Below are 14,278 nucleotides of genomic sequence, written 5' to 3'. Positions count from 1 at the left end.
CAGACACTACAGCACTTTAGTACAATTTTAACCGGACTCAACATTTTTGTTACCATGTGTGGCCAGATTTTTTATCTTGATTAATAAATTGTTGTAACTTGCCTGGAGGATCATTTAATAAAAAGTTTATACATTTTATTGCATTACAGGTAGTCTTCAACTTACTATTGCAATTGAACCCAAAATTTATGTTGCTAAGTGAGAAATTTGTTGAGTTTTGCCCCATTTTTCTTGCCACATCTGTTAAGTAAATTACTGCAGTTGTTAAATTAGTAACATGATTGTTGAGTGAATCTGGTTTCCCCAATGATTTTGCTTGTCAGAAGGTTGCAAAAGGTGAACACATGACCCCAGGACATTGCAACCGTCATAAATTTGAGTCAGTTGTCAAGCATCCAAATGTAAATCACGTGATCATGGGAATGCTGCAATGTTCATAAGTCACTTTTTTCAGTGCCATTGTAACTTCAAATAGTCACTAAGTGAACTGTTATAAGTCGAGGACTACCTGTATTGGATTTCAGAAGATTTACTCGTGGAGATGCTAAGATTCTAAGCTAGAGTTGTCGACATAGGATTTATGTTATTACCGAAATATGATGATATTTTTTATATTAGGGTCTAATTTTCTTCATACCTACTGTAGGCTCTTCTCACTTCACATAGCTTTTTCAGAAACAGATTAAAACATTTTCAGCTGCTTATTCCAATTTATAGTGACATCTCAGGACAATGGCTTCTCACTCTCAAGAAAGCAAGCCATGCCAAACATATTCTGTTACAGGTGGTTCTTGCTTGGCAATCATAATTGGGACAAGCAACACCATCTCTAAGTGAAACATCACATAACTGCAACAGACGTACAATATTACTTTCCATTTAGACATTGCTTGAGTCACCAGGGTTTCTAGTGTGACATCAAGTGACCAAATTTGAGCTTTTACTGTTGACTTCTCCATTGACTATGCTTGTCAGAAGCCAGTTGAGAAATGCACAAATTGCAAACATATCACTGCAAGATGCTGCAACAGTCAAATGCATGAACAATGTAGGTTTGAGAGGAAACCACAGTCAACTATTGCCACCATCTCCATTTCAGATACACTAATAACAGCCAAGTCTCCTACAACTGATCCCATCCCTCTGCCCCCCCCCCCACATCTGGTGATCACAGAGAAAGATGTGTGAAATATAACATCAAAAAATGTCATCGAAAAAGCACAACAAAGTGTTCTTCTTACGCCAACTCAGAAAGCTCAAACTGCGCAAGGAGCTGCTGTTACAGTTCTACAAAGTAATTATTGAGTCTGTCATTTGCACCTCTATAGGTTTGGCACTGCACCAGACACTCTATAGTGTCTGGTTTGGCACTGCAACCAAACAAGACAGACACAGACTTCAATGGACAGTTAGAACTGCAGAAAAAACAACTGCTACCATCCAAACTTCCATTGAGGACCTGTATACTGCACGAGACAGAAAGGGGGTTGTGAAAATATCTCACATCCTGGATATAAACTGTTTCAACTTCTTCCCACAAGATGACGCTATAGGGCATTGTACACCAAAACAACTAGACACAAGGAGTTTTTCCCGAATGCCATCACTCTGCTAAACATCTAATTCCAACAAAAACTACCTAGTAGGGCGGTATTACTATTATCCTTCTCATCTTTCCTATTATCTATCTCATCATCTTCTTATAACTATAACTTTGTTGGTTGTATCTCACGATTTATATTATTTGGTATCCTTGGATGATTTATGTTGATTGTTTATTTAGTATCCTATGACTATCAGTGAGTGTTGTACCTTATAATTTATGATGAATGTATTTTAGGATTATAATCATGATTTATCATTTGTTGCTTGTATGTACTAAGAGCTTATGCACTGGAGACAAATTCCTTGTGTGTTCAATCACACTTGGCAAATAAAGAATTCCAATTCTAATGACCACTATGATGGTCAGAAATGTAAGATTATCTATCCCATGTCATTCTTTTCACCAGAAATGTTAAATACTTAATTTAATACTTAATAGGCTGACATTAGTCAGCCTATTAAGTCAATTTATATTCAAAAAGGTTCCTTAAATAATCAGAAACAGAATATGAATGAGACCATTGTTCCATTTGTTTCAAATTTGAAAGATGTCAAAAAAAGAATTAAGTTCCTTCAGAATTTAATAGTATTTATTTTTCTTTAAGGAAACAAATTGTGAACATTCCAGTTTATATAGTTGATTATGAGTTAAGCACAGAACTCTTGAACAAAGCATTCTATAATACAGGACAATGTCAAACCAATTGGACCATGCTACTGTCTCTAAGACTGTTAAATTTAAGAAGTTGCATAGCCTTAATTTTTAATATACATTTCTATTACATTTTCTAACATGTTTCCATTCTAATTCATCTTTAATTATAATTTTCATACCTTACTCTCATCTACTTAATTTATTCCTTCATAGCTTTTATATTTATATATTCTGGGAGACGTCTTTTAAAGCTGCATCTGGAAAATATTCTTTAGAATTCAGTTACCTCTCCATGGCTTCAAATTTCATACCAGTTAACCGTTTAACTCTATGGCTCCCAGGGAATTGCCGTCTTAGTTCTTGAAGGCAATACTATAAATTCAAAACATGAAGAAAAATGAGTAGGTAAGGAACATAATTTTCAAATGTTTCAGTGATGTTTATTTGAATGCAGTAACTAAGAGATTCATCTGGCAACCCATCCCAGCACAACCAAAATATCAAATTAACATTTCAACAATATTTGAAAGAAGCCAGTATATAGATAGATCCAAGACTACAAACATATTCAAAACACAAGTTTTAAAAAAACCTAAAGGAACATATAACTAATTAATAAGATCAGGTTTTTTTCCTTTTCGAACATATAATGCAACTTGTACTGCTAGCAGAATTCAGTAATGGGAAGTGCATGCAAAAATCTCTTTGTGCACAATTTTACATAAAAAATACATCATATTTAATTTGGATTTACTGTAATAAATCTATTATTTAAAATGAAAACAACTATTATTATTTCACCTAAATCAGTAACAGCTATTAAATGCAAATTTAATATACCCTGTTAGACAGAAACAAATTCTAAATTCAACTACTTCGGGGAATCAGTGTTTGGAGACATGATTAGAAGCTATCAAAAATAATAAAACATGAACATTATATAGACTAAGATGATTAAATGTTTTGTAGCTGGAGGGTCTAAATCTAAAAACTACTACAGAAAAGATATTTGACAAGACAAGCGATCATAAGGAATAAACGTGATAGTAAAGGTAAGACCTCACACATGAGTGTCAATTAAAAGACTAGAACTGACTTTGAAAGACAGAATGAGGGTTTACAGACACAAAGGAAGGCGAAAAGAACAGAGTTAGATCCTCTTTAACAAAAGGCCCACAGCTAAAAAGCACATCCAAGTCATGATCACGAGGGAATAAACTCATACTGACAGGAGGGAAATTCAAAAGTCATGTTAGAAAGTATTACGTCACAGAAATAGTGGAAGCTTGGAACCCACTCCCAGTGGAGGTAGTGGGTCAAGCATCAGTAACTGAGTTTAAATATTCTTGGGATAAACACGTGTCCATAATCCTGACAAAAATTAAAAATAAATAAAAATTGATAAAATGTAAAAATAATAATTAAAAATAATACATACATAAATTAAAAAGAAAACAAAACACACCTCAATGGTGAGACATGATTGTTCACTAGATTTTTTCCTGCCCCCCCTCCCCCCAATGTTTCTAGTAGCCAACTCAGGGAATACCTAGATTTGAAGGATCCTGGATGCTCTCTGAGCTTGGTTGTTTTCTTGCAGACATTTCATTATCCAAACTACCATAGGTAACATCGTCAGTGGTAGTTTGGGTAATGAAAAGTCTGCAAGAAAACAACCAAGCCCAGAGAGCACCAACGACCCCTCATTTCAATCCCTAGCTACAAATATTCTCCTTTATTGATACCTAGATTAATTTTATGATTATTTGCAGCCCAGATTCACTTGTTCGAGAGGTCAGCTAATTAATCTGTTAAAATAAATACATACATAAAATCCAGTCTGCAAATATAAGATTAGTGGCTTTAAAAAAAAAAGGTGATCTCACTGAATCTGTGAAGGTACATGCATATTTGGGCAATATGGTCACCTGAGAGACATAAGGGGAAAGAACGCAAATGTTATGGGAGATGTTACACACTGGAAGAAACTGTTAGAAGATCAAAATACAAGCATAACGTATTTCATCTGGAAATGATGGCAAACATTTCTTCCCAATTCAGATCTCTCAGTTGTTGACTTTTAAGAGTGTCATTCAATAAAAACCTCAAGTTTTCTTTATGGTTCTAGAAACTGTAAGTATATTACCGTGGAAATGCTGACTATTTTAAAATGCAGTTGTTTGACCATTCCTGAAAAAAACAAACTGATGCCAAGCATACTTAAGTCATAATGCATATTTTGGAGGGGGAGGAGAGAAAGAATGTTTGTATCCGATTTTTATCTAGTTTAAAATCACTGCCTGCAATGAGTATGGATTGGACAGGGCTAAATGTGGTAAAATTCAGTCAATATACAGAGGTTCTCAATAATGAACAAGTGGTGTTGAAAATTTAAGGTTTACACTTTGGGGATACTATTATATCTGGCCTTGTGCCCGGTGGTTTTGGCCTAATATAATCAGAGATCATTTAGCATGATTTTATTCCTTGTTTCTAATTATAAACAGTTTGCTTTGAACTTTGGAAAGCTAGTTTATACAGCTGTTTTATTTTAGCTAATTGGGGGTTTCAGTGAAAAATACTATTTTAATTACCACAAGCCATCCTGAATTCATCTTACAAATATATATAATTGTCCTAGTTTATTTAAAAAAACTTTGAAAGAATTATCACTGAAGGCCAATACAATGTGATTCAGCAAATAAAACAATGAGCAGTGTGTATAATCTTCCTTACTTTCACTGTGTAAAATATGCTTAATTTCTCTAAATACAGTTGTAGGTTTATTTTAAAGATATTAGGCTTCACTTAAACTTAAATTATGACAGTATAAGCACTATTCATTATTTTATAATGAAACAATAAAAAATACGTAACTTTTAATGCAGTGTCCAAGAACAAGTTCAAGAATACATAAAAGACAAAAATGAGTCCACTATTAAGCTATTCAAAATTATGGATTGAAAACACTGTGAAAATTTAATATTCATCTGCTCTTTCACCTCAGGAAACAAATTAACTGATTTTATAGCACTCTTTTTTGACCAAAAAGAGAAAAATATTTCCATGAGCAAAAGCAACATTTCTATAGCAGTAAAACAAGAAAATGTACATGAAAAATATGAATATGTCCTCTAAAGAAAAGGGACTAATGTTTTAAAAAGTTTCAAAATATCTACTGAAGATGCCCCTTGCTAGTTAACTTGCATATAATTGTGAGAAGGAAAACTGTGAAAACTGAATGAATATATATCACTGTTATCAGAAGCAAATACAACTAAATCATATGTGAGTGCCAATATCAGGAGAGTAGAACAAGCCATCATCACAGTACATATTAAAACAATATCTGAAGAAGCAATGTCCATAATGCTGAAAAAAGGAATAGCTTTGTAGGTACATACTATTAATCCATGTTTAAGCTATTGAACTAATATGCCTAGAGCATTAAGAGGTACCCTCAATTTTTAAACCATGCAACCTGGAAAGTCCAAAAAATAAAAATGCAATTATACTCTTGTAATAAATATATTCTATTTTAAATTCCAAATATTTCAATATAAAGTCCTTTATCCAAAATGGATGCCTGGCTACCCAAAATTACATTGTTTTATTAACTGTCCAGAATAAATTAGGTAACATTTCAAAATAGTATCTTAAAAATTGAAAAGTTCACAGTGTTTAATCACTTCTCTTTCCCAGTGCAGTTTCTTATTTGATATAATATGCTATTTCACATGATTCCTTCTTCCATAGGGAGTTTCAGGAAGCCATACCGAATACATTTAAAACTTTTGAATGTTGTTCCTGGACACCTAGGAAATATGTCCTTGTACAGACACTTTCCAAATCAGTCATGTGAGTCTCAGAAAAGACATGGACGTTTCAAATATTTAAAAAGGAAACTAGTGTATTTCACAAGATTTACATAGCCCTAAAAGTAGACTGCAGAAATACTGTATACTCCAGTAATGGACTGCAGAGGAAAATAAGGAGAATGCCTACCTATTGTGTTAGCAAAGATTAGATTTACCGGATTTGCATAAAATGTTGGAACACTTACCGATGCCAAGTCATCTCGGTTGCAATCCAACGCGGCGATCATCACTTGCTCAAATATTATCCAAACTAGATAATACAAAACATCATGAAACACAGACTTCCTCCCCCCCACAAACCTGCTAATTAGCTCATAGCAAATTGTAGGAAATGTTGCCTTTTATAACATCCGTATTCTTAATCTTACGGAAACCCATCACACTAATGCTAAACCTGAATATTTAGACAAATTCCTTGTGTGTTTAACCACACTTTAAATAAATAAATAAAGTATAATAAATAAATAAAGTATAAGTATTTGCTAAACATATTTTAATTTCATTGCTCATATATTTTTATACACTGGTTCATCTTAAAAGCTGAATTCGAAAACAACATGGGATATCAAATCAACTATGGAATGATTCAGAGGTCACCAACTTTTTAAAAAAGAGTCTGTGGTTTTGGCAAATAATAGTTTTCAGAAAAAAAAACTTTGCTGATATAGGTGCACTGTTCTCCTTTTGTTTCCCTTTAAATAACGTTTTTGTAAAATCCCTAAGTTGCTGTATTTATTGAATTCTAAAGTTCATGGAAGAAGCTCCAAGGAGAAATATTACTCTAGTCTAAAGAATTCAAAAATGCTATCAGTCATATAATTATTCATTCTTAGGTACAGAGCTAATGAAAATCCATCTTAATACTGCATTCCTTCTTTTTCATATATTTACTATTCAGATTATACCCCTTGATCAAAAATAACCCAGTGTGATAAACTGAACTTCTTTCAACTCCCATGCAAATCAAGGGTGTTCAGCTTCTATTAAGAAAAAAATAATCATAGGCAAGTGTATACATATCTGCAATAGTTTTTAGATTTCTCCTGTGTAAAATCTGAAAGTATTCTGAGAATAGATGAACTTCTTAAGCAAAATAAAAATGCTTTCTGAGTACTAAAGTGTAAGCTACACAGTTAATGCAGACCAAAAGAAGAGTAAAAGACATGACAGCAGGAAATGACAGTTCATTTACTGCAACCCGTTGGAACAATGACATATACCACAAATGAACTGGAACAAAATATTGTTGTTTGTAATCAAAGTAATGTTGTGTTATCTAAATTCATGAATGTTATTGTTACTATAAATTTATAGAGTAATTCACCCAAAAATGGTCAATGAGTATATTCAACTGTGATAAGACAATCACTCTTTCCAAAATAATTTACTTTGGTTCAAAATAGAAATCAGTTCCATACAAGTTTACTATTCACTTATTCTTCTGAAAGAAAAGCGGATTTCACTACTCATGGTTACTTTTGGCAATATCCTAGCATTTAATAAATCCGTTTCAGAAAAACTGTATCTTGTTGAATTTAAGTATTACTAAGATCAAAACTTCCTAAAATTAAATAAAGAACATTCTAGGTCAGATCTTTGAGAGCTCTGCCAAAAATAAACTGCTCATACTGTACGAATTAGGTTAACTGAGTTATAAAAATGAAGATAAAATAAACTAATTAAAATCAAATCTTTTTTCACTCCCTTCCTGCCTACATAGGAATCTTAATAAATCCTGTACACTCAGATGCTTTACCCTGCACTGCATACATTGCTCCTTTAAAACTTTTTCTTCAACTATTTCCTTCTGATATAAAATATGGAATGCCAAGCTTCTTTCTGGGAAGAATTTGTATTATGAACCTATGAGTCCTCTCTCCGCAAATGATACTGCATCTAATGAAAATCCAGACGTACCCTACACTCTCCTGCCCAACTGTATTATAAAAGCAACCTTCACATTGATTTCACGTCATTGACTTTGCTTTAATTTTTCAGGAATAAGCTTCCGTATTTCAATCCCTAAACATTTGACTAGTTGAAATTTGTTTAAAGTTTTCTGGGAGCGATAGGGGAAGATACTTCCCAAAGTATCTCTATGAATAGAGAGTAACTTAATCTGTTGTAGCTACAAGCTCCCTAGCCACATGCTATACTTGTAAAAATCAGAAGTCTAGGAATACTGGTTGATTTTAAGCATACAAAGTTTATGGACCTATTGTGCATCAGCATGGCACCAAAAAATTAACTAAAATAGATGGCATGATGGAGAAATCAACTGTATTCTAATTGTGACCAACCCAGATTGGATCCTGTATACTAATTATTTTATCTGATATTTTAATATAAATACATATGTCTGGCTTTGTTGGCCTTTTATTACAAAATATGCAAATTTTAGCTGGATACTAATAAAATCTAAAACATGACATATACCACAGCATATCAGAAGGGCTAGCTAATAAAGAGAAGTAAAACAGTTTTAACCTACTGTCATCACCAAGCTTAGCTGAATATTCATTAATTAACTCTTCTCCAACTTCAACTATTTGCTCACTGTTCCGATAGTTCTCTTCCCTCCATTTTCTCATTTTGTCTCGCATCTCTGAAAGAAACAAAATGACAATTAGAATAGGATAACAATAGTGTCCAATATTTCTAGTGATATTCAATTTAAACAAATAATCCTTGCTGAGATCACGGCTCTCATATGAATACATGTGTATAATTCTATTTCTCGTATTACGTTCACACAGCCCTTCAACAAAATTTAAAATTGGAAACTTACTGCTGTAGTTCAGCATACTTCTACTTATTGGGAATGACTAATCTTATACAGAGTATAAAACTCCAAACTGATTTTGAATTACTACCCCTCTTGGTGCCAAAAATACATAGTACTACAAAAACATCTTACAGAACTGAAACTGTAAATTTCTAAATATTATCTTACTGTTTAGAAACCATCTGATTGGTATTTTAAGACTATTGTTCTATGAATTATCCAAGGAATATTTGTTGCAATTTATAATTATTCTGGGAACCATTTTTTACTGCAAATGTAAAATGAGCTTATTCTGAATGCTGAACAGTTTTATTTTAAGATTACAATATCCAATTATAGATAAAAAATAATACTATCACACATCCCATTTACAATTTCCTCTGAGAATTCTCAGGTTGTTTTCAGCAGTCTCTAAACCATACATAATTAAATGGTTAACTCATATAATTTTCTTATTTTAATAAAACTTATAAAAGTGTAATGTTAACCCATACAGGTATATTTCTTACTATTTCCTAAATCAAAATAGAAATATAGGTGAAAAATATTACTATTAAAATTAATGTAGCAACGTATATGTGTACACTTTATATTTTTAAAGTATTAATTTTTCTTAATTAATAAAGTATCCACTAATACTTTATTAGCAACAGTACTTTTTTCTACAATTCACTTATTTTTTGAAAGTATTAAGGTTATATAGATGCGGCTATAATAAAAGTAAATGTCAAGAATAATATAATGGATGTCAAATATGCAGCTAAGTAATATAAAACTTTAAAGCTTAAAAACATCATATTAGATCATGAAATCTTTCTACAGGTTTTTAAAATCACAGTGTACTGCAGAGTGCTCTGAAGATTTGTTTTAAGCCTAACAATTTTATATGGTTAAAAAAAATCAACATTTACCAAAGAAAACATCAGGTTTGCTTTGTAATTGGTGCTATTATTATTATTAATAAAAGGAAAAGACTTGCAGAATACTTTACCTGATATTTAATATGAAATACATACCTCTGAATTAATTAGCCTTTATTACAAGATGTGCAAATTTAATAAAACTGTCAATTTTAGATTCAATAAACCTCTTTCTACAATCAGTTCTTATTCCACCCCTCCTTCCCCCACATTAAAAAAAATCTCAGTATGTTGGAAACATATTGCATTTTATTCTAAAAGTCAACAAAACCACTATATATTATGTTTCATGTGCCTGAGTAGAGCTAAATGGTTCCTGACTCAAGACGATTCCTGGAAATTAAAAAATGAACATAAACAACCTGAGTGAATATCGTATCTATTACCGAGACTAAGAGATTAAAATATTAAAAGCTGTGTTTTTACTGTGAATTTACTTCACCACTGGTAGAACATCTATGTAAGACTAATTCCAATACAAAAAAAAAATGATTCTATGTCAGAGTATACTACAGGATTTCAAATACTGAAAAAAGTTTTGTCATTTGATAATTATTTTTTTAAAGAATGTAAGTAACTTGAAGTGTCTGCCTGCTGAATAGAAGAAAACTACTCTTCAAAGAGCATTATTCTCAGCAGCAAGACAAATATTGTAGCCTAAAATAAGCTAAAGGACCAGGTTTTAAGATATATATAGAAGGAGAAGAAGAAGAAATGTTTTCTACTGTAGATGGCTCTCTATTACCAAATTAGATGCAATGCTTATTATTGTTCTGAGTCTTTCAAAACTATTGAAAATATTAAGAATTACTTTTAAGAGAGAGATTACAATATACTTCAAACAATTCATATAGCTAATTACATTTATGCAGAAAGCTATCAGGATAAAAGTTACAGTTTTCCACAGCTAGAATTAGTTTAATACATCTAATTCTCTCAAAAATGGAAACAAGGAGAATTATAGCACCTGATTGTAAAAATTACACCTATTGATGTATCTCTTAAATTTATAATAACCTGATAGAACAGAAATACCATGGTGGCTTGAGTTATGATTATGGTCATTGTAAAACAATTATAAAACCAAGACAGGGCACATGGTGACCCACTTAATATCCACAATGGCTTACAACCAAAATTTTCAGCTCAGTTGTGGTTGTGAGTCCAGGACCTGTATGGTTTTCTGTACACATTATTTCTGAGTATTTTTAGTTCTTATATTTTTGTATTCATCGTACATTTGAATAAGCTTTTAAAAAGAAAGATTATTCTCAGAGCTTTATTCTAACATTTCCACTATGGTTCACTCATTAATCAGCAATGCACAATAAACATTCAAGCTGATAATTTTATCTTCCTTATACAAGTTCTCATTTACGTCTATATTTGGATTATATCTCTTTTTTAAATGTATGAAGTATGAACACTGAAAAAAAAAGTGAAATTCCAGAAAAATGAAGGCTAAGGAAAGCTAAATATTCTTTTATACCCAGCTACAAATGAATACTGGATACTCCTTTAAGAGTCATTGAAAAGAGTGGACATTGTCATTACAAAAGATAAAGAGACACCTTCTATAAACTTCATTTATGAAAAGTGCTTCCTTTTGTCTTCAGGCTCCCTGCACCACTCAGAAAGGTCCTAATCCTAAAAAAAAATGTGTGTGTGTTTGAAAATTATTCATTTTTTCTCCTTAAAGATTAGGATAAACTAACGTTTCTTAATTTTTTATTTATTTACTTATGATGTATTTTATTTATGATGTATGAGTGTAACAGTTTAAGGCTTGACCTTTATATAATAGGATTCATTTCAGGTAATAATTTGAACCATGACATAGTTCATCAGAAAAAGCTGCCCAGTCTTTGGATGTTCTCCTACCTTCTTTCTGAGGGTAGAGAAGTATATGCTTCCTCTCAAATTTTAAAATAACATGACATTCTACTGCTATGTCCCCATTCATGAATTGAAATTAGTCATAACATAATCCAGAAGCAACGGCGGTTTTGGTTTCTCCCAGTTAACTCAGTTGGATTAACACATTATGCTCTGCTATATTGTGTTTTAATTAAGGTTTCTGAAGTCATATCAGCTGGATTCAGACATGCCAAATATAGCCAAATGAGTTACATCAGCAGTCCTTATAGTTCTGTAACTTTGTATTATTATTCCCAATATTACAGATCTGATTCTGTAATCATAATATGGTTTATAAATCCACCCACTTTGAAAACATGATTTATGGTTTGGCATGATATATGAATTTAGCAAATTGTTAATTTTAAGGCATCCAAACAGTTCAAGGCTGACAAGGACCAGATTTCCTAAGATTATTTGAAGTGAGGCAAGAACTGATATTTCTTAGCCCTTACACAACAGCAAGAGCAACAGCCCTTACACAACAATCAAATGAAATCACTCACTCACTCACTCCCCTCCCCCACTTATGTGTTTTCATTAATCCCATATCCTTCATTAATTTCATGACATTTTGTTGTGCAAATATATGAATGGCATATTTTCACTAAAAATAAATGGGAAGCTGGATTAATATTGATCAGTGTCAGTCATAGTAACTTTGAAAATATCTCTAGTTCTGAATATACCCAATATAATTCTTACTAAATAGAGCACTAAGTTTGAAAATGGGTCAATCCTATTCAAAGCATTTTCATTTTTCATTTTTTTCATTTTATTTGATTTATATACCGCCCTATTCCCAAAGGACTCAGGACGGTGAACAGCCACAAGATAAAACACATAAATACAAAATTTAAAAGCAAAGTAAAACCAAATTAAACAATTTGGCCCAAGACAGATTTAAAACACCCCAATAATTTAAAACAGATTAAAATTTACATTTTAAAAAGGGAAAAAGGGAAAAGATTAGGCCAGCCCAGCCTGATGGAATAAAAAGGTCTTAAGAGCGCGGCTGAAGGTGCGCAGATCCGGGATCTTCCGTTTCTCCATATTTTGTTGTTGGAATGGGAGGAGGGATAAATATAGTGATTTTATAAGACTGTAATAAACCTTAACTTAATGGATTTCAGATACAAAATATAAAATCTACATCCTATATCCTTCTGCACATGCATAAAATCTTATCTGTCATTTTACATGTGTTAAAAATATGCTTACCTAAAATCCTGTTTGAATTTAATGGAAACTGCTTCCCCTATTTTCAGTTAAACAGTGTCCTATAAACTCTGATCTCCCACTAAATTTAGGCAAAAGTGGATAGGTGAAGGATTATCCTCTATACACAAGATAGGTTTAAACATGTTAACATGGGAAATCCATATGGAAATAACATTCTAATAAAGTTCAAGGATCATATAGGTTGGGCTCTGTTTATCTACACAGAATTGTTGGTTAATTTATCTTAATAGCAAAGATTTAATTAGACTTTCCTATCTTCTACGTTTCTATGGTTTTTGATGTATAATTACATGCAGAGCAACAGTAAATAATACCTGGAGATGACGAGGCAGAACCCAAGGAAGAGGTCAAACGCATCAACAGTCTTGCGTCCCTTCATGCCCACAAGAGATCTAAGTCTAGTCTGCCTTGAATTTCATTATTTCTTATCTACCGCCTATTTGCTTTGACTGTTAGTAGTTCAGATTCTTGTAGAGAGCATGAGCTTGCTATAAACCTTTATACTGATTTTGAATTGCCTGGATGTCCTGATTTTTCCATATACGTATATGTATAGGTATACAATACCTATACGTATGTATGTATGTATGTATGTATGTGTATGTATATGTGCCTACGCACACTTTTTTCCCATTCAATTGTGTCTGATTCTTGGAGATTGCTTGAATAAGTCTCTGAGGTTTTCTTGGCAAGATTCTTCAGAAAGGATTTACCTTTACCTCCTTCCTGGGGCTTGGGTTAGGGTAGCCTAAAATCACCCAGCTGGCTTCCATTTCTAAGGCGGGGCTAGAAACAGTCTCCTGGTTTCTAGCCTGATGCCTTAACCACTACAACAACTAGCTCTAATATATACAAATATATAATTAGAGAAATATATATTATACAGATACAATACATAAAATGTATAGAAACCTTAAAATCATATTTACACATTGCTAACTCAAATGAATGAAAACAAAATATTCCAATTTGCTTTATTACTTTAAGAAAACATGGTAAAAAATTGAGGAAGCAGAATATAATATATGTCAAGTAGACCTGACAAGAAACAAAACCACATGAGCTAATTCTAAATTATTGTAAGGCTACATTAACACAATCTTGCAAGTCTGAAAATACAAATCTCACACTGTCTCTTTTTACCTCCTGATAAATTAGGGCAGATTATTACTATTATTATCTTTCTTTGCAGATTATTCAGCTGAAGGCTCCAACTGCTCTTTATTTGATCACTCCCAGAGCAGCATCTCTCCCCTCATCTCTCAAGGTCATTCCC

General features: G+C 32.3%; 1 protein-coding gene across 2 annotated transcripts in view; it reads right to left on the bottom strand.

Moving 5' to 3' along the window:
* Nucleotides 1-14,278, bottom strand: part of EMC2 (ER membrane protein complex subunit 2) — a 38,860-nt gene that overhangs the window by 22,337 nt on the left and 2,245 nt on the right. For both annotated transcript variants that reach the window (XM_034422186.3, XM_087890852.1), the window contains exons 2-4: nucleotides 8,630-8,743; nucleotides 6,324-6,388; nucleotides 2,547-2,632 (exon numbers count right to left, since the gene is read on the bottom strand). In XM_034422186.3, the coding sequence (XP_034278077.1) occupies nucleotides 2,547-2,632; nucleotides 6,324-6,388; nucleotides 8,630-8,743 (265 nt within the window). The remainder of the gene's footprint in view (nucleotides 1-2,546; nucleotides 2,633-6,323; nucleotides 6,389-8,629; nucleotides 8,744-14,278) is intronic.

Source organism: Pantherophis guttatus, chromosome 3, assembly GCF_059756535.1.
Source record: "Pantherophis guttatus breed Tessera chromosome 3, ASM5975653v1, whole genome shotgun sequence".
Taxonomy (NCBI): Eukaryota; Metazoa; Chordata; class Lepidosauria; order Squamata; family Colubridae; genus Pantherophis; species Pantherophis guttatus.
This window is presented reverse-complemented; position numbering and strand designations above follow the sequence as displayed.